The sequence below is a fragment of the Petaurus breviceps genome, unplaced genomic scaffold (assembly GCF_028583685.1).
Source record: "Petaurus breviceps papuanus isolate PSGF00001 unplaced genomic scaffold, PetGlider_PUasm1.0 207, whole genome shotgun sequence".
NCBI classification, from domain to species: Eukaryota; Metazoa; Chordata; class Mammalia; order Diprotodontia; family Petauridae; genus Petaurus; species Petaurus breviceps.
In genome coordinates, this window is record NW_027185850.1 from 22,390,672 (window position 1) to 22,411,721 (window position 21,050).

At 55.9% G+C, this 21,050-nt stretch overlaps 1 protein-coding gene across 1 annotated transcript in view; it reads left to right on the forward strand.

The window, feature by feature from the left end:
• The first annotated feature begins 168 nt into the window (after positions 1–168).
• The window catches only part of LOC138164964 (nucleoporin NDC1-like), a 33,069-nt gene continuing 12,187 nt past the window's right edge, over positions 169–21,050 (forward strand). The window contains 14 exon segments of the mRNA XM_069092969.1: positions 169–365; positions 367–655; positions 1,666–1,786; positions 4,058–4,159; positions 4,719–4,893; positions 7,446–7,584; positions 9,308–9,416; positions 11,774–11,825; positions 13,501–13,633; positions 14,448–14,540; positions 16,147–16,228; positions 19,335–19,496; positions 20,189–20,437; positions 20,851–20,972. Of these exon segments, the coding sequence (XP_068949070.1) occupies positions 184–365; positions 367–655; positions 1,666–1,786; positions 4,058–4,159; positions 4,719–4,893; positions 7,446–7,584; positions 9,308–9,416; positions 11,774–11,825; positions 13,501–13,633; positions 14,448–14,540; positions 16,147–16,228; positions 19,335–19,496; positions 20,189–20,437; positions 20,851–20,972 (2,010 nt within the window). The 5' untranslated portion in view covers positions 169–183.

Below are 21,050 nucleotides of genomic sequence, written 5' to 3' on the forward strand. Positions count from 1 at the left end.
AGAGAGGAGGGGGGGGAAGGCGGGAGATGAAAGGAAAGAGGGGGTTTGTAGGGGTTGTAAATCCTTGTCTTTTGCGTTTGCGACTCAGGGAAACTCCAAGTCCCGGCGTGCATCGCGCGGGCGGGCTGGCTGGAGGCAGGCCGACTCTTCTGTCTCCCCTCCTCGCTCACCTCACTTCTCAGCATGTCAGCTAGTGCATCGTGTCCCCTCGGGAAAGTCCAAGAGCTGCGTGCATCGAGCGCCTATGCGAGCCGACAGCGCTCCGACTACCGTCTCCCTCCTGCTTCCCTGCCTCCTAAGGACTCCAAGTCCCGGCGTGCATCGCGCGGCGGCGCGGACCACAGCTCCTGGCATGCCGCTTTCGGCTCCGCCCCCCCGCCCCAGCTACCTCTCCAGTCAGGCGGCGCCTAGGGCAGCCTCGTCCACGTTGGGGTCCTCGCGCGGCCCGGCCTCCTTTGAACGGCTGTGGCGGGCGGGCAGGAGGCCGGCCGCGGCTGCTGCTGCTCCTCCTGCTCCTTCTGCCGGCACCATGGCCACGGCCTCGGCCTCGGCCGCCGCCGGCGCCCCGGCACCCCCGCCGCCTCCGCCGCCCCCGCCCCCAGGCCCCGGGAGCGTCCGCTCCGCGTCCAGCGTGGAGCGAGACCTGCTCTGGCGGGTGAGCCGCGGGGCGCGCGGGATGCGGGGAGGGGGTCTCTGGGTGGGGGAGGGGCGCTTCCACTCTCCCCAGCCCCTCCCCCCCTCGGGGCAGGCGCCAGGACCTCAGCTCCTGGCCGCCGGAGGCCCTGCTCTGGGCCGTCCTGCCCCCTGTCCCCCTCCAGTCCCCCTCCTCTGTCCTCCCTGAGGTCCCGGGGCCTCGGGCTGTCATAGAAGACACTGAGGCCCGAGAGGCTCCCTTGCCCGAGGGAGGGGTGGGCGCTTGGGCTCTTGGTGCTCCCTCTCCCTGTCCCCCCCCCACTCGGGCCCTGGGGACCCCCTGCTCTCTGTCCAGGCTTCTCTGGGAGCCCCCCAAACAGCCGCATTTACCGGGCACGTGCCGCCCTCTGTCCGGGCAGTGACCAGGAGGGGTCAGTGCTGGGCCGGAGGGCCCTCCCCCCACTGAAGCCCCTCAGGGTGGGGGCGGGGCGCTGCTCAGAGCTGGTCCCCAGGAGAGAGCCCTGAGGCGCCTGCCCCCAGGACCAGCCCTTTAGAGGGGGGCCCTGCCCGCCCCGCCCTGCCCTCACCCGGGGTCCTTCATTCCGGAGGAGCGTTAGGGGGGGCTCATTGCCGGGGGGGGGGCCAAAGGCCCTCCCCGCGGGGCTGCAGGCTTCTCTGGGGGGGGTTTCAGTGTGAGCCCCTCGGAAAGGAAAGGGCCCCGTGCTGTGCCCCACGCTTCCTGGGCACGGGTGGCACGAGGCCAGTTGTTTGTGGCCTGGCAGTGAGCTTGGCTCTGGAGGGGCAGGGCAGAGGGCAGGCTGCTGCCTCCCGCCTCAGGTTCCCCGGTCTATTTCTGCCCCGTATTTGTTTAAGGCTTGGGGCCCCTGGGCTTGCTTGTGAGCCGGCTCGACACGGTTCGTAGCCCGAGCCCTATTGTTGGCTGTGGGCACCTGCCTCGAGGGCTGTGAGCCTGCAGGGGGAGGGGCGGGCCCTGGGCCTCAGCCTGACCCGGACTCGTGGGTTCTGCCCCAGGTTCTCGGCTGGAGAATAGCCACCAGTGTGCTCTGGTCTGTCCTGCTCCTGCCCGTCTGCACCGCGGCCTTTGTTGTCTTAAGCAGCCTCAGCCTCCTCCATCCGCTGCAGTGGATCTCAGGTGGGTGGGCTTAGGGGGCATTCTCCTCTGCACCCGTTCTCAGCAGGGGCTGAGGAGGCTGTGGCCTGGCCTGTAGAGGGCCCCGGGGAGCCTGGGGTTCTGCTGGGTCTCCACAGCGGGTGACTCCTGAGTGTGGGCCTCAGCCTGTGCCCGGGCTCCTGCTCCAGAAGGTTCTGGTCCCTGGGGCTGCCTTTAATGCGTGTGGTGGGAGATTTTCAGATGCCCCTGAACCTTTCCCGCAGTGGCTGCTTTTATTATGACTTTTTTTTCTTCCGTTTTTGGTCCTCTGTAGTAAAGGGAAAGTCAGTGAAGAACAACTTATGAAGCCTTTTTTTTTTAAAGAAGCAGCTCTAGGGGCGGCTAGGGGGCACAGTGAATAGAGCTGCAGCCCTGGAGTCAGGAGGACCTGAGTTCAGATCTGACCTCAGACACTTGACACGCTAGCTGTGTGACTTTGGGCAACTCTCCAGAAAGTTACAAAAAAAAAAAGGAGCTCTAGAATAGTCCAGTTTTCTTCTTTTCAAATACAGAGAATGTAAAACTTTTCCAGCAAGTGTTCAGTCCAAATGTGCTTCCTCTAAGCAGAGCTGGGGTGCCCGGCACCGTGCCCTCTCTCTCCTTCTGTCTTTCCAGTTGCCCTGGGATACGACCCCTTGCTGGGGACACTGAAGGGAGGCCTCCCTCATGGGCGTGGGACAGATGGCTGAGGGGCTCCCTTCCGACTTTCACGCTCTATGGCAGTTATCCCCCTTTACAGACAAGGAAACAGAGTCAGAGATGATCTGCCCACGGCCACATAGCGGATGAGACTCAGAGGCAGGTTCTCAGGCCTCTCTGGACCCCCCCTCTCTCCCCACCGGGCCCTACAGTGCCATGCCTCCTGTTACCATAAATGCCTTAAGAACAGATAGGGTGATGGGGAACCACACAGAAGAGTCACAGCCAGTGAGCATTGCCTGGGAAGGACCAAGGACCCCCGGGAGCCCCCCACAGTCAGCTTCCCTCACGTTGTTGTGGCGGGCCCTTCCCAAAATTCGGCCATGAAGAGGAGGAGGGGGCTCCCCTGGGGGGAAAGTGGCTCCGGTGCAGCCTAAGGAAGAACCACAGGCAGTCTTGAAAAATCTTTCGTTTTTTCTCATCCGTCTGTGCTCTGCTCTGGAAGGTGGCATCGCTGCCCCTCATCTGAAGAGTGTCAGGGCTTCTGTGGCCTCTGGCGCTGAGGGTCCAGCTGAGGGGGTCAGGGAGCCTGTTGGCCTGGGCCTGCCCTCTTATGTTGGCCGCTCCCTGGCCCCCTCCTCTTCTCAGGACCCCCAGCTTCCCCAGCTCAGTTTCACTGAGACTTCCCACACTGTTCCCTGCTTTTACAGCTCTTCTCTGCAGTTTTATTTTGTCCCATGTTTCAGGAGGGAAACTGTGTGCTAACGTCTACACTGTGAGATTAGTTGCTTTTTGTAGGGAAATAAATCATACCTAATTTACTTGGTTGAGAGAGCTTCTTGTTCGTCAGCGTGTAGTTCCCAGGACTGAAAGCAGTGGTGAAAAGGAGGGGACGTGAGGCCTTTCCCATTGGGGGCGTCTCTGTGCTCTGGGGGTGCAGGCTCTCCCCATCGGGCCATCTTCCCTCAGTGCCATTAACTCTCTCCCTGTTGCCTCCAGGATCAGATAGAAAGTCCTCTGTTTGACTGTAAGGCCCTCTGTGCCCTGCCCCTGCTCTCCTCTCACCCTCCTCTTACACCTCTCCACATTCTCTGAGATCCTGGGCTACCAAAAATGATAACAGCTGCCACTAAATAGTCCTTACTAGGTGTTGGGAGCTGTGCTCAACTCTTTTCAGTGAGTATTGCATTTGATCCTTACAGCTCTGGGAGGTAGGTGCCAGAGGGGGTAACTGAGGCAAGCAGGGTAAGTGACTTGCCCAGGGTCACACAGCTAGTGAGCATTTGAGTCTGAATGTGAGCTTGCGTCTTTCTGACTCCAGGCCCAGCACTGTATCCATTGGGTTCCTTATGCATGACACTCCATTTCCTGCCTCTGGGCATTTGCATGGGCTGTGCACCTTTGCTTTGCTGGCCTCCTTGCCCTCTGGGCTGGGATGCAGGATGGCGGCTGGCCCTCTGGCCGTGCTCAGGCATCGATCAGGTGGCACGGGCGTGGATGAGTGAGTCACCACAGCTGCTGCTGGAGGAACATCCGTGCCACCCCCGGCTCGTGGGCTGGGGCCAGGGACACTCACAGACCCGATGTCCCGAATTCCTCTCTCTCCCGCTGTAGACGCTCTCCACGATCTGTGTGGGCCCTACATCCTCATCTACCTCCTGTTGCTGTCCGGGGTGGTGGTTGTCGTCAGTGTTTTCAACGTTGAGTTTTACACAGGTGAGTGTGACCAGTGTGTCTGGCCTCCAGGAGGCCGGGTTTCTGTGCGCATGTGTGTGGGTGGGTATGCATGGGCATGTGTGTGTGTGCAGTGTGTGTGCATGTGTGCGTGTGATGTGTGTGTGCATGTGTGCATGTGTGCACATGTGTGCATGTGTGTGGTGTGTGCATATGGCATGTGCATGTGTGCACGGTGTGCAGTGTATGCGTGTGGGTATGCATGTGGTATGCATGTGCATGGTGTGTGTGCGTGTGCTTGGTGTAGGTGTGCATGTGTGCGTGCATGTGTGTGCATGGTGTGTAGTACACACTGGGTCCATGCCCACAGATGCCACATGGTCCGGAGTGCAGCGATTTTGTGTCTCCTGAGGGAGCCTTCCCTTTGGTCAGGAGCGCTCAGGTTGATCAGAATGAGGGGCTCAGGGGATGCTGTCCCAAGGTCCCTCCTGAGCCAAGGTGCCGGGCTCCTTGTCAGGCTTTCCTCAGGGCCCAGGGCATTGCCTTGGGAAGGGTCTGGGGGCTTTCTTTTCCTCCTCTGACCTTTATGCTTTCTTCGCAGTGGCACCGTCCATCCCCTGCTCCCGCCTAGCCCTGATTGGGAAGATTGTCCACCCCCAGCAGGTGATGCACTCCCTGGTGCACTCGGCCATGGGCATGCTGATGGCGTGGTGTGCTGCAGTGATGACCAAGGACCAATACCATGTTCTGGCTGTGCCCTGCATGGACTCTGACAGGTAATGGTGGAGGACTCCCCAGGGAGGATGGCCTCTGTGGGCTCCGAGTACCCTTGATAGCTTGAGAGGTAGGGCCGTGGAGCCTGAGGCCCTGGATCAGATCCTGGCTCTGCCACTGACCTCGGGTCCATTCTCTGGGCCTCAGGTGCCTTGTCTCTAAGGCAGGCATTGGATTAGATGCCTCTGTGTCCCTTCAGCTCCGGGTCTGTGGTCCTAGAAAGTGCATAGGAGTAGAGTCAGTTGTGTCTTAGAAGAGGTTAAAGAGAGCTTTGATTGGTGATTACAGAAAGGATGAGGAAGGCCCCAAGGACTAACTAGAATGTCCCTGAGAGGAGCAGTGTCATAGGTGAGCTTGCACTTGCCCATCGGCTGCTGCTGTCTTCATTGCCTTGGCTGGGGGGTGGAGCAGTGGGTCCGGGCCCTGGGCTGCCATCTCACAGGCCCTCGCTCTGCAGAGGGCGAGCAGGCATTCTGGGCTCTCACCAGGGTTCCCAGCAGGGCAGACCTGGTGGGCTTAGAGAGGGCTGGGAGTGAGTGCCCAGAGGCCGGAGGGGAGAGATGGGGCTCTCCAGATACTGCTCGCTGGCCTTTCTCCAGTGGTGCTCAAAAGGTTTTTAAAACGTGGATACCTTTTGTTTGACATTCTCTTCATTTCCAGATCTGGCCCTCCCCCGCCTAGTCAGCCTTCCCTTGTAACAAAGCTGCACAAAGATCCATTTACAAAGCAGTTCAGCAGAACTGGCCAGTGACAGTGTATGTAGGGTTCCCCACCCATAGCCCTTCACCTCTGCAAGGAAGAGAGAGAGAGGCGGGCACGTTTTCTCAGCCCTTCTCTGCTGCCAGGCTTGGGCATTGTAGTGAACAACTTGGAGAACTTCTTTTTTGTTTGTTTTTTGTTTTTCGGAGGGCAATTGGGATTAAGTGACTTGCCAAAGGTCACATGGCTAGTTTTTGTGTTAAGTGTCTAAGGCCGGATTTGAACTCAGGTCCTCCTGACTTCAGGGCCAATGCTCTATTCACTGCACCAACTAGCCATTCCAACTTGGAGAACTTCTTGCATAGATAGTGATGTGATGAAGACTCGTGCGCCTTCCGTCTCAGACCACTGGAGCATTTGTTCTGATGCTGTGGTAGAAAGGCTGAGTCTGGGGATTACAGAGACTGAAAGGAAGGGCCATAGAACAGAACGCCCCTGAGAGTCAGCAAGCCTTTGGTTTGGTGGACTTTTAGTTGTGACCGTGGCCACTGTGAGCCTCAGGATCGGGAGAGCCTCTCCATGGCTCATTTTCCTGATTTTCTTGATCATTCTAAGTAGCTTCATTTTGTGTTCAGGCTGAAGTGTGCTGGGTGCTGGTAACAGGTAGAAGGAGGCTCTGACGTGGTTGGCTTGACTTGGAGCTCTCTGGTCTTTGTGAATAGAGTGAGGGGCCAGGGCCTCCCCTTGGGACACCCTTCTTGGCTCTTTGGTGGGAAAAGGCCTCTTAGCCGATGGGGCCATGGCACTGCTCCAGCTTTCATGGCTTCTCAGCCTGACTTGTCTTATGTGATGGGCACACTAGCAAGCCTTGTGAGAGCAGCAGTGGAGATGATGTTTATCTCCATTTTATGGATGAGACAGCTGAGGCTGAAAGGAAGGAGAAAGAGCCCTCTGGAACACGCTTTCCCTCTCTGGGCCTGCCTCCTGTTTCAGATGGTGGTATGGGGCTGGCTTGGCCCCTAGTTGTGGGGCCCCCTTCTCCCTCCTTGGATGTTTCCTCATGGCACAGAAGAGACTGGTTTTCTGGAGGCTTTCTTGTCTGCAGGGGGAGCAGCCCTGGGCAGGTCCCAGCAAACATGGAGGTCTGTGAGCAGATTGTGTGTCTTTGACTGAGGAGACTGGGACTAAGGAGTGCCTTGGGGTCTGCAGCCCCTCTTGGAACCCAGCTGCAAGTTAGGGGTGGGCGTGGGTGTGTAGCAGCTGCAGGGGATGGGCCACCCGTGCCAGGCAGCTGAATGAACAGACGTTGCTTCTGAGTGGTCCTCTCTGTCTTTGTCCTCCAGAAATGCTTTACTCACTTGTTTCCATTGACATTCAGGGCCCTGAAGCACTAGGCCGAGGGGGAGGGGTAAAGGGCGCTCCACGTGTGTTGTTCCCCGTTCCCTCTCAGAACCATGGCGATGGCTGGGTTCTGATCACCTAGAGTGTTCAGAGTGACAGAAGAGGGGTACCAGCTTGTCACGTGAGGCAGATCTGGTGTTAGCTCAGGGCTGGTCAACCTCGATCAGGGCCAGCCAGCTGTTGGCCTGTCTGCTCTTAGGATCAGAGTGATCCTGTGGATCAGAACTTGATTTCTTCCAAGAGTTTGAAGCCAGGCTGTGCTAGGCATTCCAGGCTTAACTCAAGATACTGCTCTGTGACTGCCCCAGAGCCATGCCTGGGTGGGTGCTCCTGGGGCCCCTTTCCCCTTCTCGCCCATGCCCCAGGGCTCCTTCCTGGCCCCCCTCCTCCCCTGAGCTCCTGGGTGCTGGGTGGGCCACCCTCTGTCCTCCCTCACTCTGCCTGCTTCTTTCAGCTTGGACAGCCCAGCAGCCCGGGCCTGCTTGAACGAGCATCACCTCTTCCTCCTACTGGCCGGAGCCTTCATGGGCTATAGCTACAGCCTCCTCTATTTTGTAAACAACATGAACTACCTGCCCTTCCCCATTATACAGGTAAGAAGGGGCTTGGCCGCCCCTCGTGGCCCCTGCCTGTTGTCTCTCTCCCCGCCACGGGTGGCCTTGGCCCCAGGTCAGCACTGTAGCTTTAATGGGCAGAACTTGACCTGCTGCTCCAGCCAAGCTTCTTTGGGAAGGAGGCTTCCTTTGTCTCCAGGGGCTTTTGTGCAGGAGCTGCTCTAGGCATGTTGAAGATGAAGGAGGGGTAGGGGTGGGGTGGGGCAGAGACCCTGAGGGCTGCAGTGCGGGGCCCCAGGTGGGCAGAGCTCATCCTGACTCCTGACGGCCACACAGAGAACCTTGTGCCTCGACCTTGCTTTCTAGAGCCCGTGGCTCTGAGAAGCTGGGGGGGTCATGGGGAGGGGTGGCCAGCTTTTGGGAAAGCTGGACCTGAAGGAACTAAGGAATGGCATCACAGGCAGCGTCGCCCAGGGTCTCAAAGTGCACTTGAACGTCTTTGAAACAGTGAAGTTGATTTCAGACATTTCTGAAATCTCTTCAGATTCCCCATTGGGGTCTGTCCTCAAGGGGGCCTGCAGGCCTTGGCACTGCCTCCAAGACCTTGGACAGCTCCCTGTCCTCATCTTTGCGGGAAGGGGCCTGGACAGTGTCTCTGGGGACCCTTCTTGCTCCAGTGCGTGATTCTCTGATGCCAGATAGTCTGTCCAGTCAGTTAGCAAAGCATTTATTAAGCACTTACTGTATGTAAGGTACTAGGGATAGAAAGGTGCAGGATGAGCCAGGCCCTACCCTCCAGATGCTTCCGTTCCGTGGGCATTCTCATCCCTTCATTGTAAAGTCTGGCAGGCAGGTCCCCCAGCTATGCATTTGCTCCAATGACACGTCTCTTTTTTCCTGATGCTAAACTGAAACTTTCTGGGAGAAAAGTGAACTCTTGGTGTGTGTCTTTCCCTGGGTCACAAGCTGTCTTCTGAGCTGACTGAGTTCTCTCTGCTCTGCTCTGCTGGCATGTGGTGGCATGTGACTCTCTCCCCCCTAAGACCTCCAATCAGCTTCTTGAGGAGAAAGGGCTGCTGCCGTCAGTGTTTCCTCCCTGGGTCTTCCATGGGAGGTTAGAGCAGGGAGGACCAGAGAGTATCTGAACTTACAGCTGAGGACACAGGTTCTAAGGGACCGAAGGGCTCGTTATCCCAGCTGCCTTCCCTTGGTCTCCTCTCAGAATTTCTCATCTGAGCACGTGCTGCTCCCTGACTGGGTGTCTCTGGTCTTGGTAGACTTGGCATACACTGACACTGGTAGGGAGGGACCTGAAAGTCTGCAGAGCCTCCTGTGCCCCGTGGGGGGCAGGAGCAATGCTCCCCTTCGTCTCTGAGGCTCAGAGACAGGAAGGGGATAGAGCCACGTTATGGCTGGCATGTCCCTGCCCTCATCCCCCCGGCTGCTGCCCTGCTGTGGCTCTCCCCTCGTGGTCTTTATCCACCTCTAGGCCTGGCCCGACACACAGCAGGCACACCTTGGGGATTTGCTAGATTCCTCAGCACATTCCCCCAGAGGGGCCATCCAGCTTGGGTTCGCCTGCTGAAGGGCATGTGTGTGAGCTGGGGACCTGATGACTGTCACTGTCTGACAGCTGTTGCTCCCCTGTCCCTGTAGGGTGGGTGCTGTCTGGATGCGCAGAAGAGGGCCCGGGATGCCCATAGGGCGGGAGGGCGGCGGTTGGCACACTCTCCCCACCACCTCTGTTCTTCCTTCTCTCCAGCAATACAAGTTCCTGCGGTTCCGGAGAGCTCTGCCCCTGCTCCTCAGGCACAGTGCTGTGCAATCCCTGTACCTGGTCAGGAACTTCTGTGGCCTCTACTATTTCCTGGGTAAGGATCTGTGACCCTTCATGCATGGTGCCTCCTCTCTCTGGGTGACCTGGGAGGGCAAGACACCGTTTCACCTGTTGGGCAGACGTTTATTCCACATCTGCCATGGCAGGGCCAGGGGGATCCTTGGATACATAACTCTGGGCTCGTTATGTGGCTGGCACCCCTTTAGGACCCTGACTTGGTGTCCTAGATGAGTGATTGATGGTACACTTGTGGTTCTGTGCCATCTTATGGTACCAGACTCTTTTGATCCACTCTTTCTGAGCCTCATTAGAACCCTGAAATGTGGGGGAAGGGTCCATGGAGAAAATCTCCCAACTCTGCCCTCTCCATTTATGTGTGGAGATGTTGAGGCTCTTTGTCTGGGTCATGCAGATAGGGGTGATGGAGACCCAGATGGGCCACGTCAACCCCTTCCTGATCCCCTGGGGCTGCCTGCATCGCAGAGAGGGAGGGCTGTAATTGAGGGCCTATCTCTCCCCTTATGGGGCTGACAGAGATCAGGTTTTGGCTCTGGCAGAGCTCTGGGGCAGGGCCCCTCATTTGTGACCTAGTACGGTGTCTTTAATGCTCACAAAGTGGTTGTTCTTGGGAGGAGGTTGGGGCTTCAGCTCAGACAGAAGCAAGGGACACAGCTAGCAGTTGCGGGAAGGGTTGGGTTGGGGGTCTAGAGCTCTCAGGCTTGAATTCCCAATCTGTCATCGAGACCTGGGTGCCTTTGGGTAAGTCCCTGGACTCTCTTGGTCCTCAGGCATGTCAGCTATAAATGGGGCTGGGGGGTAGGTATCCTCACGGCTAGAAGGGGTGAGCCCCCAGGACCAGGCTTGTGCTCCTTCCCTTTCCATTTGCTTGCTGGGCCGTCCTTTCCCCTTTGTCTTCTTCCCAGCTCTGCTCTTAGCCTGTCCCTTGCTTGCCCTCCAGGCCCGTCCTCACTTCCATTTGTCCCTCCCTCTTCTCTGCCCTTGTCTCACAGCCATTCAGAGGTAACCTCTCTCGAAGAGGGGTGACAGATGAGGTAACTGAGGCACACAGACCCAGCCCATCTGCTTCTCCTCCCCTCTTGTCATCCTAGCTGTTGATCAGAGCTGAAATCTGGAGAAAACGATGCCTCCTGAGAGCAGGGCGCCTATGGACTGGAAGGCAGGATTTCTGTAGACCACCCAGCAATAATGGAGGTTCTCTCCATGCTTGGAGAGCCTTGCCAGTCAGCGTGGGCTCAGCATGTCTGTGCATCTTGCCCTGCCACTCAGCTGGGAAAAACTATGACCCTGCTAGTAGGGGGGCATGCCTGCCCAGCCTTGGAAAGGAGGCAGGTGCAGCTTGACTGGTGATGCCCAATTCCCTGGGCAAGTGTCTTTGCCACACTCACCCAGTAAGTGAGGGTAGAATTGCCTCTGACCCCCAGCTGCTCCCTGTCATCGAGAGCCGGAGGCTCTCCCCGGTGGTGCCAGGTGGGGGCTTGGGTGATGCCAGTGGGGACTTTGCTGTCCTAAGAGAAGCAGGAGCTACACCTGGGATTCCTCTGTGTCTTCCCTTATTTTAGCTCTTCAAGCAGGGAGAACTGGGGGGTTGAATCAAAGGGTGTCTTGGGAGATTGGGGCACATGAGTACATTTGTTTTGTTTTATGACCAGCAGAGACCTTATTGTCTGTGACTTAAAAGTGTGTCACAGGTGCTGTGTGATTTTTATTCTGTACTAGGCAAGTCTGTAGGGACAGCTGTTATCTATTTCTATTTCACAAGTTGGGGAACCAGGACACAAGCCAGTCAGTGAGGCAGCATTTGTTAAGCTCCTTCTGTATGCCTGGACATATAGGTCAGCTGGGGGCTGGACTGAACCAATGCCACTCTGCTGGCTCCTTCCGTGCTGGGGCCCTTGTCATTGTCCCAGGTCACTCTTAAAAGGCCACCACTCCCCACCTTGCCTCTGGAGGTAGTTGGGCAGGGTGGGAGGGGCTGCCTGGTCCCTGAACCACCTCAGCTCTTGGCTCCCTTTGCCCAACATGTTCGTGGCTGGTGCTTGCAAGCAGAGGGTAGCTTGGAGAGGTTGAGGTGGTGTAGAAAGAGCCTCTCTCCATGTGTCTCAGCAAATACCATCTTCCTGTTAGACCCACTTTTCCCCTTTAAAAGTCCAGAAGCCCTTGGAGAAGAGCGTCATCTTTGTGGGGCCTCATTGTACCTTCTCCCAGCCTGGAGGTATCCACGGAGGCTCCCCTGGGTTTCTCTTTCTAATGGATTCTAGAATTTCAAAATCCCATCCTTCTTCAGACAGGCTTATGTGTGCATTCCCCCATCTTGTGGCTTTGCCTTGGTTGGGCTGTCCGGATTTACCGTTTCGTGTGTTTTCCCCCCAGGCTATATCCCCAAAGCATGGATCAGCACTGCAATGGACCTCCAGAAAGATGAGTGAGTGACCCTTCCCCTTCCCCTTCCCTCTCCCCCTCCTCCTTCCCTTCCCTGCCTCCCCCCACCCCTTTTTTTGTGCTGTGTGCAGGGCTGGGAAATATTTGATAGCACTAAGTTCTTGACCTTCTAGGAGTCGGCATCTGGTCAGGGGAAGGGACAGAAACAGATCACAGAGTACATTGTGAAAGAAGTGTCAGAGAGGAGATGGTTGGCAGGCTCGCTCAGCCTGCCTAGCCACAGAGATCCTGGGAAGGCTGCCTGGGGGCAAGCTCTGGGCTGGGGCTTTAAAGGCTGGGGAGAAATTCAGCAGGTGGAACGGGAGGGTGTTCCAGCAAAGGTGTGGAGATAGGAAAGCCTGCTGGAGATTGTGTATCCAGAAAGGCCCATGAGTAGAACGTAACTGGAGTCTAGCCTGTGTGGAGTGAAGTAGTGTAAGAAAAGTGGAGGTGGGCCCAGTGGGCCCAGGAGCAATTGACAGGTTTTGAATGTTACTGGATAACAGGGTCCTAGATCTTGGGCTGGAAAGGACATCAGGTCATCTTGTCTAGTGTCCCCGTTTTCTGACCTCACACGCTTACAAGCTGTGGGACCCTGAGCAAGTCACTTAACTGCTGCCTACCTCAGTTTCCTCATCTGTCCAATGGGAATCATGATAGCATCTCCCTCCAGTGGTTTTTATGAGGATCAAATGAGGTAATATTTGTAAAGCCCTTAGCATAGTGGGTGCTGTATAGACACTTGTTTCCTCCTTTCCAGAACCAGCTCTTACTGTTGGCAGTGGTCTAGACCCGGTTGGGATGGGGGGCACAAATCAAGATGGTGGCCTGGGGGAGCCTGGTAGACATCTCCACTTCCCAGCTGGCACACCTAGTGAGTGCCAGACGCATAGTGGGTGTACAGGTATTCTGTGGGCAGCCACAGGGCAGTGGAAGGGAATCCAGGAATCCTCCAGTTCAAAATCTCTTTTTATTTTTGTTATTTTAAAAAATGTTTCCTTGACGCTCTTTTGGCTGTTTGTGCAGCTGTCACTCCCCAGTGCTTCTGCAGTTGATGTCAGTCACTGTCTTCAAGACATTTAATTAGAGCATGGGCTCAGTGGCAGGCATGTTTCTATCTCCTGGTGTTTGGTGAGAGTCTGTATGGGAAGGGATCCCCTCTTTGGGCCCATCCATCTTGCCTTGGCCAGTGCATCTCCAGACAGCCACTCAATGTTTGTAACCTCCCTCTTCATTAATCTGAATGACTCAGACCAGCTGAAATATTTTTAAAAAGTGGACAGATGCTCCTGAGCTTGCAGAAGAAGGCTCATAGATTCACTTGAGAATGGGAGCGAGGGTGGGCCATGGACTGTATCCGGAAGAGCAGACGTGACATTCAGGAGCCTCCTGAGTAAACATCAGGAGCATTGAATGCTTGAGGGCTCGCTCAGAGGGCACCTGTGCTCCCTGGGCAGCCCTGGGGGCTTGGCAGGCCCGTGTCCCCAGGAGTGCCCCAAAAGCCTCCTTCTCTTGAGTGACCCACTCTGGCTGACTGCCGGAGCCCCAGGGGGCCGGCCCAGGTATGCTCCCTCTCATGGGGCTGAGCACCGGGCCCTGACTGCCGGAGTCCCCTGGGCCCTGACTGCTGGGGCCCCTGCCACTGTAGCAGAGGCTGACCGGAGCCTTGTCTTTCACAGGAATCGGCCTCCCCTGGACAGCCTGGGTGGGCTCTTGGACCTCTCCCTGCTCTACCATGTCTGGCTCTGCGGGCTCTTCCTTCTGGTCACCTGGTACATCACCTGGGTGCTTTTCAAGATCTATGCCACAGAGGTCAGTGTCGAGGGGCTGCCCTGGAGGCTCTGTCCACAGGCAGTTTTCAGGCCTCCAGACTGGCCACTGATTGCCTGTGGGCTGGTTTTTGTGTTGAGTCTTAGTTGCCCAGAGCCCTGGAGAGCACTGACTTAAGCTAAGTGCTGCCTCTTGTCCTGGTGGCCATCTGTGCCTCATGTCACCTTCGGGATGTGTTGAGGCGAGCACTTGTGTGCAGTGCTTCCCTGTCACTGTCTTCCCACCAGCCCCACGGGGCTGGATCCGTAATGACATTTACATTAATGATGCAGAGTGGTTAGATGTAAGGAAACAGGTGTTTGGGGGCAGGTGAAATGAGGTGAGGGTTTGATTTTCCTGAAGGCCTTCGGACAGAGGCTGGCTTGGTTAACTGACCACTCGTCAAGTATGTTGCAGGTGGGATTTTTTTGCTAGATGTTGGTTGGACTGGATGGCCTCTGAGGTGCCTTTTCACTAAAAAAGTACTTGTGTTCTGTAAGCAGAGGTTACTGATAATATGCTAAGGTTGCTATCCTTGCTACAGTAAGTTTTTAAAAGGCGATTGTATGAGATGGAGGCATTAGGCAGAAATGAAAGCTTTTGTGAGAGCTGCCCAAGCGGGTGGCTCTGACCTTGTTCTCTCTTGGTGGGCCCTCAGAGACCGTGGGATGAGGAGGCTGCTGTGCTCTGGGCACGTTTGGTCACAGGTTTTCAGTTACTAGATGTCTGGGTTTCCTGACAGCAGTTACTGGGCTTAGTCTTGCTGCCTGCACACAAACGAGTGACCTATTTTCTCATCTGTCTTCTCTGATTTCAGGCTCATGTCTTCCCTGTTCAGCCCATGTTTACAGGAGATTTGGAAGAATGCTTACCCAAAGTCTTAAATGGCAGCTCCCCCCTCATCATAAAGGTACGTGCTGCTGCCCAGCCCCCAGCTCCTCTTTACCCGACCCGCTGGCCTCTCCCAGGATCTGATTGTGTCTGGTGCTGCCTTAGCTTTCCCAGGGACTGGTTGGCTCTGCAGCTCACTTGGGCTCACACCTCCCTCAGCTGATCATTTTCTGCTGTGGATGTGGAGAGATTTCTCCAGCCTTTGTCTTCGGTGAGGTGCTAGTATACCTTCCTTGTGTGTGTCTGCTCCCACAGCCCTACCTCCATGAAGCCTTCCAGGACTCCTCTGTGCCGACTCGGTGTCAGGGAAGGAATTCGAAGCCAACGGCTCCATGTGGATGGTGTGGGGGCTGAGGCAGGGCTAGACCCCGGGCTCTCCCCAGGTAGAAGCAGCTGTGGTGCGGTTCCTCTCTCCTCTCTGCACCCACGGCATGCGCTGGCGTTCTCCCCTGTTGGCAGAGGGCGAGGGCCTCGAAGGCAGGGGCTGTTGGACTGGCCTTTGTTTATCTTCATGTTCCAAGTGTCTCCTGCCTGACTTGTCATGTAGAGTAGACCCTTAATAAGGCCTTGTTCAGTTGGATAAATGTGAAGGGGATTTCTGAGGATGTGACGGAAGAGTAACTTGGAGACACTTTAGAGAGAGATGTTTTTAAACAGCTTCATTCGATTGGTGCCGTCTCTGCCCCCTGGTCAGTCACTGGGTGATGAGTAAAAGTGTGACAGTCTTTGGGGGATGAGTTGGAGCCTGAGGCGTCTCAGTGGGCTTTCCCTGGTACGGATGCTGGTCCAGGGACCAAGCAGGGGCTTCTGAGTAGGTTTCCACTTGAAAACCCCCAGGGATCGGTCTGGGTTTTGTTCAGGCTTGCTCACATTAGAGATCTCAAACGGACCTACTGTGACTGTGAGAGGCTCATGGAGACTGATCCCCTGGGGGGGGGGTTCCCCTAAACTGACAGGTCTAGATGCCAGCTTGGGCGTGGGCACACCTCAGATGCTGCCACTGGGTGGGCATGCTGGCTGGTGACGAACAAACCAAGGGAAGGGGAGGTTTTGAAGCCACATGCTGGTGAGTGAGACATAGGACCAGTGAGGCCCTTTGGAGCTCCCATGATTCCAGACTCTGCTTTATGCAAGTGATTACTGGGGTTTCTAAGCCCAGATTTTATGTATGTCATTGTTTGTCGTTTTGGTTACACATTGGGAAGAAAACAAAAAGACATCTGTGTCTAAGGGAGCAAGACACCAACACGGGCACCCATGGGACCCTGGGGCTCTACACTGAGAGCTGGAAGGAAGCACAGGACTGGTGTGGCCCAGTGACTTGTCCAAGGCCCCCTGGCAGGCAGGGCAGGCTGCCTGCCCAGGTGCAGGGGGCACACACTTGATTCGGTGTGCCATTTCCCGTTCCCAGGAGAGCTCACCTGTTGAATTCAGGCTTAGTTAATTTGCATTTGTTAGTGGGTAAAGGATCCCGACTCTTAGTTTTTAGGGGCTTGTTTGATTCCTCTGTAAGCAAGAGAAAAGGCCTCTTCTGGGTTTAAGGGTCCCCAGATGCATTTGGGGGCGCTTTGTGCCACATGGGCTTTCTGACACTAACAAGTATGTGTGTGTCTGTCTCCCCTCAGTATCTGGCCCTGCAGGACCTCATGCTGCTGTCTCAATACTCTCCCTCCAGGCGACAAGAAGTGTTCAGCCTCAGCCAGCCAGGTATTTCAGAGGCCCCTACACCTTGGGGGGGGGGTGGGGGGGGGGGGGGGGGGGACTGGAGGGGGGGAGAGGAAAGAGAAGAATTCTACCCTGCTGCACCTGCCCTGGCCCCAGCCGTGGCCCTGGCCACTGAACCCCTCCCTCCTGCCAGCCTTGGGACCTTGGCTGGTGCGTGGCTATTTGGCCTCCACAGATTTCTTCCCCTTCTTTTAAGTCTTTATTACATAAAGGGTAGGCTCTCAAGGAATTTATTTGGAAGTGAAAGTAACATAAACATGAAAGGTAGCACTAAAAATGACAATCAGCAACAGCAATTCCCAAGATAAACTAGGGGTCCATTAGATGAAAAGCCCAGCAGAGCTGAGGGCAGCAGGTGAGGCCTGGGGGAAGTCTGGTGGCCCTTCAGGCCATCAGGGAATCAGGGAAGGGATTTTCAACCAAAACATTTTATTTTCTCCTTTGTTCTTTGTCTCTTCTCCACCCAAAGACATTATTCACTTAACACTTTTAGAGAAAAGGAGTGGGGGTGCCGTTGTAGAATCTTAAAGTTGAAAGGGATCTCTGAGAAATCTCATTTTAAAGGTAAGGAGGGACGGCCAGGTGGCACAGTGAGTAAGAGCAGGAGCCCATCGGTTCAGGCCTCAGACACTTAACACCCACACAAAATAGCTGGCTGTGTAACCTTGGGCAAGTTACTTAACTCCAGTGGCTTAAAAAAAAAAAAGTGTAGAATGAAACATACATTTGGGCCGCCAGGTGGTGCAGTGAGTAAAGCACAGCCTGAGTCAGGAGACCCAGGATGGGTTCTGGCCTCAGACACTTAACACCCACACACACACAAATCTAGCCCTGTGACCTTGGGCAAGGTACTTAAGCCCAACTGCTCTCCAAAAGGCAAAAAATAAAAATGAGGTAAAGAGCTTCACTGAAGTGACTAGCCCAAGGTCACATAGCTGGCAAGGGTCAGGGCTGGATGGAAGGGTAGAACTTAATTTCTGGTGCTTTTTTCCTTTGACATTCTCCTGTCCAGAAAAAAGGCAGCTATCCTTTGAGCCTCCCAGGCAAGCCCTGTGTGGGTCCTCCCCCACCGCAGGCACAGCCAGGGCCCTGCTAGGGAGGCCATCCTCAGCCTGAGCTTCCAGCTCTGCCTTGTCTAATTCTCTCCCGCTCTGTGTCTTAGCTGGGGTTGGGGGAGGTCCCCCCTGCAAGCAAACTGAGCTCCCACACCTTCCACCATCCCAGGGAAATGGGGGCAGCCTAGGGAAGCTGGGGTGGTTTGGAGGGGAGGAAGGGAACATTGATTAAGCCCTCACTGTGCGCTGGGCACTGGGCTGAATGATGGGGACACAGGTCCTGCCCTAAGGGAGCTTGTGCTCTAATGGGGGAGGGACAGGGCTGGGGGAAGGAGTGGAAGAAGCTTGGAAGGCCCAAAGCTGGGGCAGCTGCATTGTTTTTTGATACGGTGAGAATTCACATACTGGAGACATCTCTCTTTAAAACGTAGGCTGTGTGTGTGTGTAACAACAAAAATCACATAGAAGTGATGTTTCTGTGATAGCTCAGATAACTTGGAGCCACTTGCCTGGGGCCAGGGCTTGTTGAGGAAAGAGCCTTTCTTCTCATATCCAGTGTTGTCTCGGATTGACCAGCCATGAGAAGAGGCAGCCTTCTTCTGGAGAGACCCCTGGGGTCTGGCTGTAGAGTTGGAAGGGACCCCAGGGCCCTTGGCCTAGGGAGGGGAAGAATCCCACCAAGGTCAGCCAAGGAGGAAATGTTGGGTTTGGATGAAGTCTTTCCAAACATACTGGTTTATCCCGTGACTTGGGGTAGCCCTGTTTGATGCCAGGATGAAGCTTAGATCAGAAGGCTGGGATTGTCTCTGAGAATTGCTTAAGAAGTGACCTCTCCTTTGGCTCTGTAGGGGAAGGCCAGCCTGAGGAGGGGCTTCCTGCAGAGCCCGTGTGGGTGCCAACCCCTCAGCTGTGCTCCCCCAACATTGAGGCTTGTTGTTTGGTGTTTGAGCGACATTAGTAAGGAAATAGAGCCTCTCTGGCATCCAGAGATGATGAGAAGCAGGGAAACTTTCCTGAAGAGAGGGGGGATGATGAAAGAGCAGATGATGTGTGTGAGCAGGGCAGGCCCAGCCTGAACAGCCCCTCACGTGGAAGTGGATGTGGTGAACGTTCCATCAGAGGACTGGTCTGGTCCCACGGGGCCACCCCCTGCTGGCGGGAGGGCCTAGGGTCCAGCCTGCCTCTTGTTAGACTGGGCGGCCTCTGGGGCCTTCGTTTCCAGCCTGTTAATCCAGCTGATGGCGTTGTCCTTTGTCTTTCAGGGCTTCAGATGTAAAAATGTCTGTGCCTACTGCACAGGGTTGGGTTTGGTTTTACATTACTTTTCAGGACTTTTTATGGTAAAATAGTAAGTTTTTTTGCCTTTGGGTCCTTTTGGCCTGGCTGCTGGGTTGATGGTGAGGGAGGAAGATTTTGGAAAAAGAGATGACGGAATCAGGATCCCAGCATGTCTCAACAGGCTGGAGTGGTGGGCCAAACCCAAGGAGGGTGAATGTAAAGCCCCATCCTGCTACAGCTCATTCAGTGTTTTTTTTAACCCAGGTCTAGCATGGAAGAGGTCTAGCCCTGTATCAGTGTGTGTGTAACCATGGATTGGGGGTTGTGGGACTTGGCAGCCCTGAAAGTCTCCTGCAGCCGGGCTTAGCAGGGATGCTGCCAGCCCACCTCTGCTGCCATGGGAGCAGTTTGGGCACCACATTTGAGGGAAGACAGTGAAACACTAGAGGCATCCAGGGGAGGGCAGCCCAGACCAAGACCCTGTGGGGATTCATAGACATAGGTGGGAATAGTGAGCCTGAGACTGTCTCAGCATGGCGGCGGGAAAGGCCGGATGTGAGCGGGGTCAGTTATTTGGAGGGTGGTCAGTGAGGACAAGCAGAGGGGAAGGGGTGTGGGGGGGCAGGGGGCCCTCATCTGGGCTTTGTGCACAGGCTTTCAGGGGAGGCTCCAGTCCTGAGGCTGCCCCCGCTTTTCTCTGTCATATTGTGATGGGGGTGTTGGCTGCATCTCTGAGGCTGTTGTCTGCTCTCTAGGGGGGCACCCCCACAACTGGGTGGCCATATCTCGTGAGTGCTTGGCTCTGCTAAACGGCTTAACTCAGAAACTCGTGATATACCAAGAAGCTGCTGCCGCCAATGGACGAGTGAAGCCTCCACCTGGTCCCGTGGAGCCGAGAAAGTCCCCTGTGATGGAAGGTAACTCAGGGCAGCCTCCCCCACCCTTGCTGGGGCCTCTTGTGGGCCACTTCGCTGTCTCCAGTGTGACAATTAGCCCCATTGTATAGATGGGGAAACTGAGGCCTGGAGAGCTTGAGTGGCATGCTCATGGTCCCATAGGAAGGCAGATGTTCCTGGTGGTGAGGCCTCCTTTCTGGGGATTGGAAGAAGAGCCAGGGTGGAGAGAGGCAGCCTGTAGGTTACACTGGTCCTCTGAGCTAACCAGCTGACACGGCACTGCAGAGTGGGGAGAACAGGGCCGTGTCCTGCCCCGCCATGCCCCCCATCCCCGTCTTTCCTTTTGTCTCTTGTTTTTGGAGGCAGGAGGCTTGCCAGATTCCCGTTCCCTGTGGTCCCTGTGTTGAGGAGAGTCCTGCAGCCTCTTGGGGTTCACATTCTCGTGGACGTGTCCATTTTCTCCTTGTTCCAGCATCCCTCTGCACAGGTTCCCCGGAGTCTCCCCAGGCTTCTGTGGATGTTTTCTGGGGCTTCTTCAGGCTCTGGTCTCTTACATTCGTGCACCATGACTGCTTCCGATGGCTCATTAATGGACAGCCAGGCCACATTGGAGGGGGCTTCGGAGAATGGGGGCGCGGGCCTCTGTGGGCCTCACACTTCTCACAGGCAGAGGAACACTCGCTAACGCACATGTGTGTTTGGTTTTGTTGCAGAAGAAATTGCCTTTCAGACTCCCAAGGCCAGTCTGATCTCGAAGGCTTTGATGCCATCGCTGGTGAAAGCGTCCCTTTTTTCTTCCAAATTTGCTTCTCCCAATGCCCCCACCCCGGTCGGCTCTCCTTTTGGTGACAATCTAGGGACCCGAATGATGGGCATAGGAGATTTCAAGTCCCCTACGTACGAGGGTCCCCTGAGTCCCCAGCTGACGAGAAGAGGTCCCCGACTGTGGACTTCCCTTACAGGTGAGCACTGCTTGGCTTTCCTTTCCTTCTGCCCTGCATCTGGTGAGCGGCCACGTCAGGGTGTAGTGACTACGTGTACTCCAGGCCAGGTAGTGTGCACAGCCCTGGGCTATATAGGTACACGAGGAGACAGACAGACAGGCCCTGCCCTCCAGACTCTTCCCTTGTAAAGGGGGATGTGATGGAGCTGGCGGAGGCAGGGGGTGGTCACCAGCATGGGGCGGCAGCGAAGCCTGGAGGACTATGAGAGGTCTGGGGAGAGGCCACCTGGCCGGTGCTGCTGGACTAGTTCCAGGGATGGAGGGAGCATCCTTCTTCCCAGTCCTAATTAGCACCTACATTCTGTGTTCACATTTTTGTTACTCTAGAGCAAACTTAGTGAACCCAACATCCACTCCCCCTTCTCTCCTTAGACCTGCAAGGCAACGGGCCACGGAGCCCCTTGGCACCTCCCCCAGTTAGTTGTGGGGCCAGCCATAAGGGCGGGGGCCCGCCCAGGAGACTGTATTCGTGGCTGCAGAGTAAACAAGAACAGGTAGGCCGGAGGGGCGTGGTGCCCACCCAGAGAGTGCTATGGTGCGTGCCCAGACAGCGCCGTTGTGCACGGGAAGCC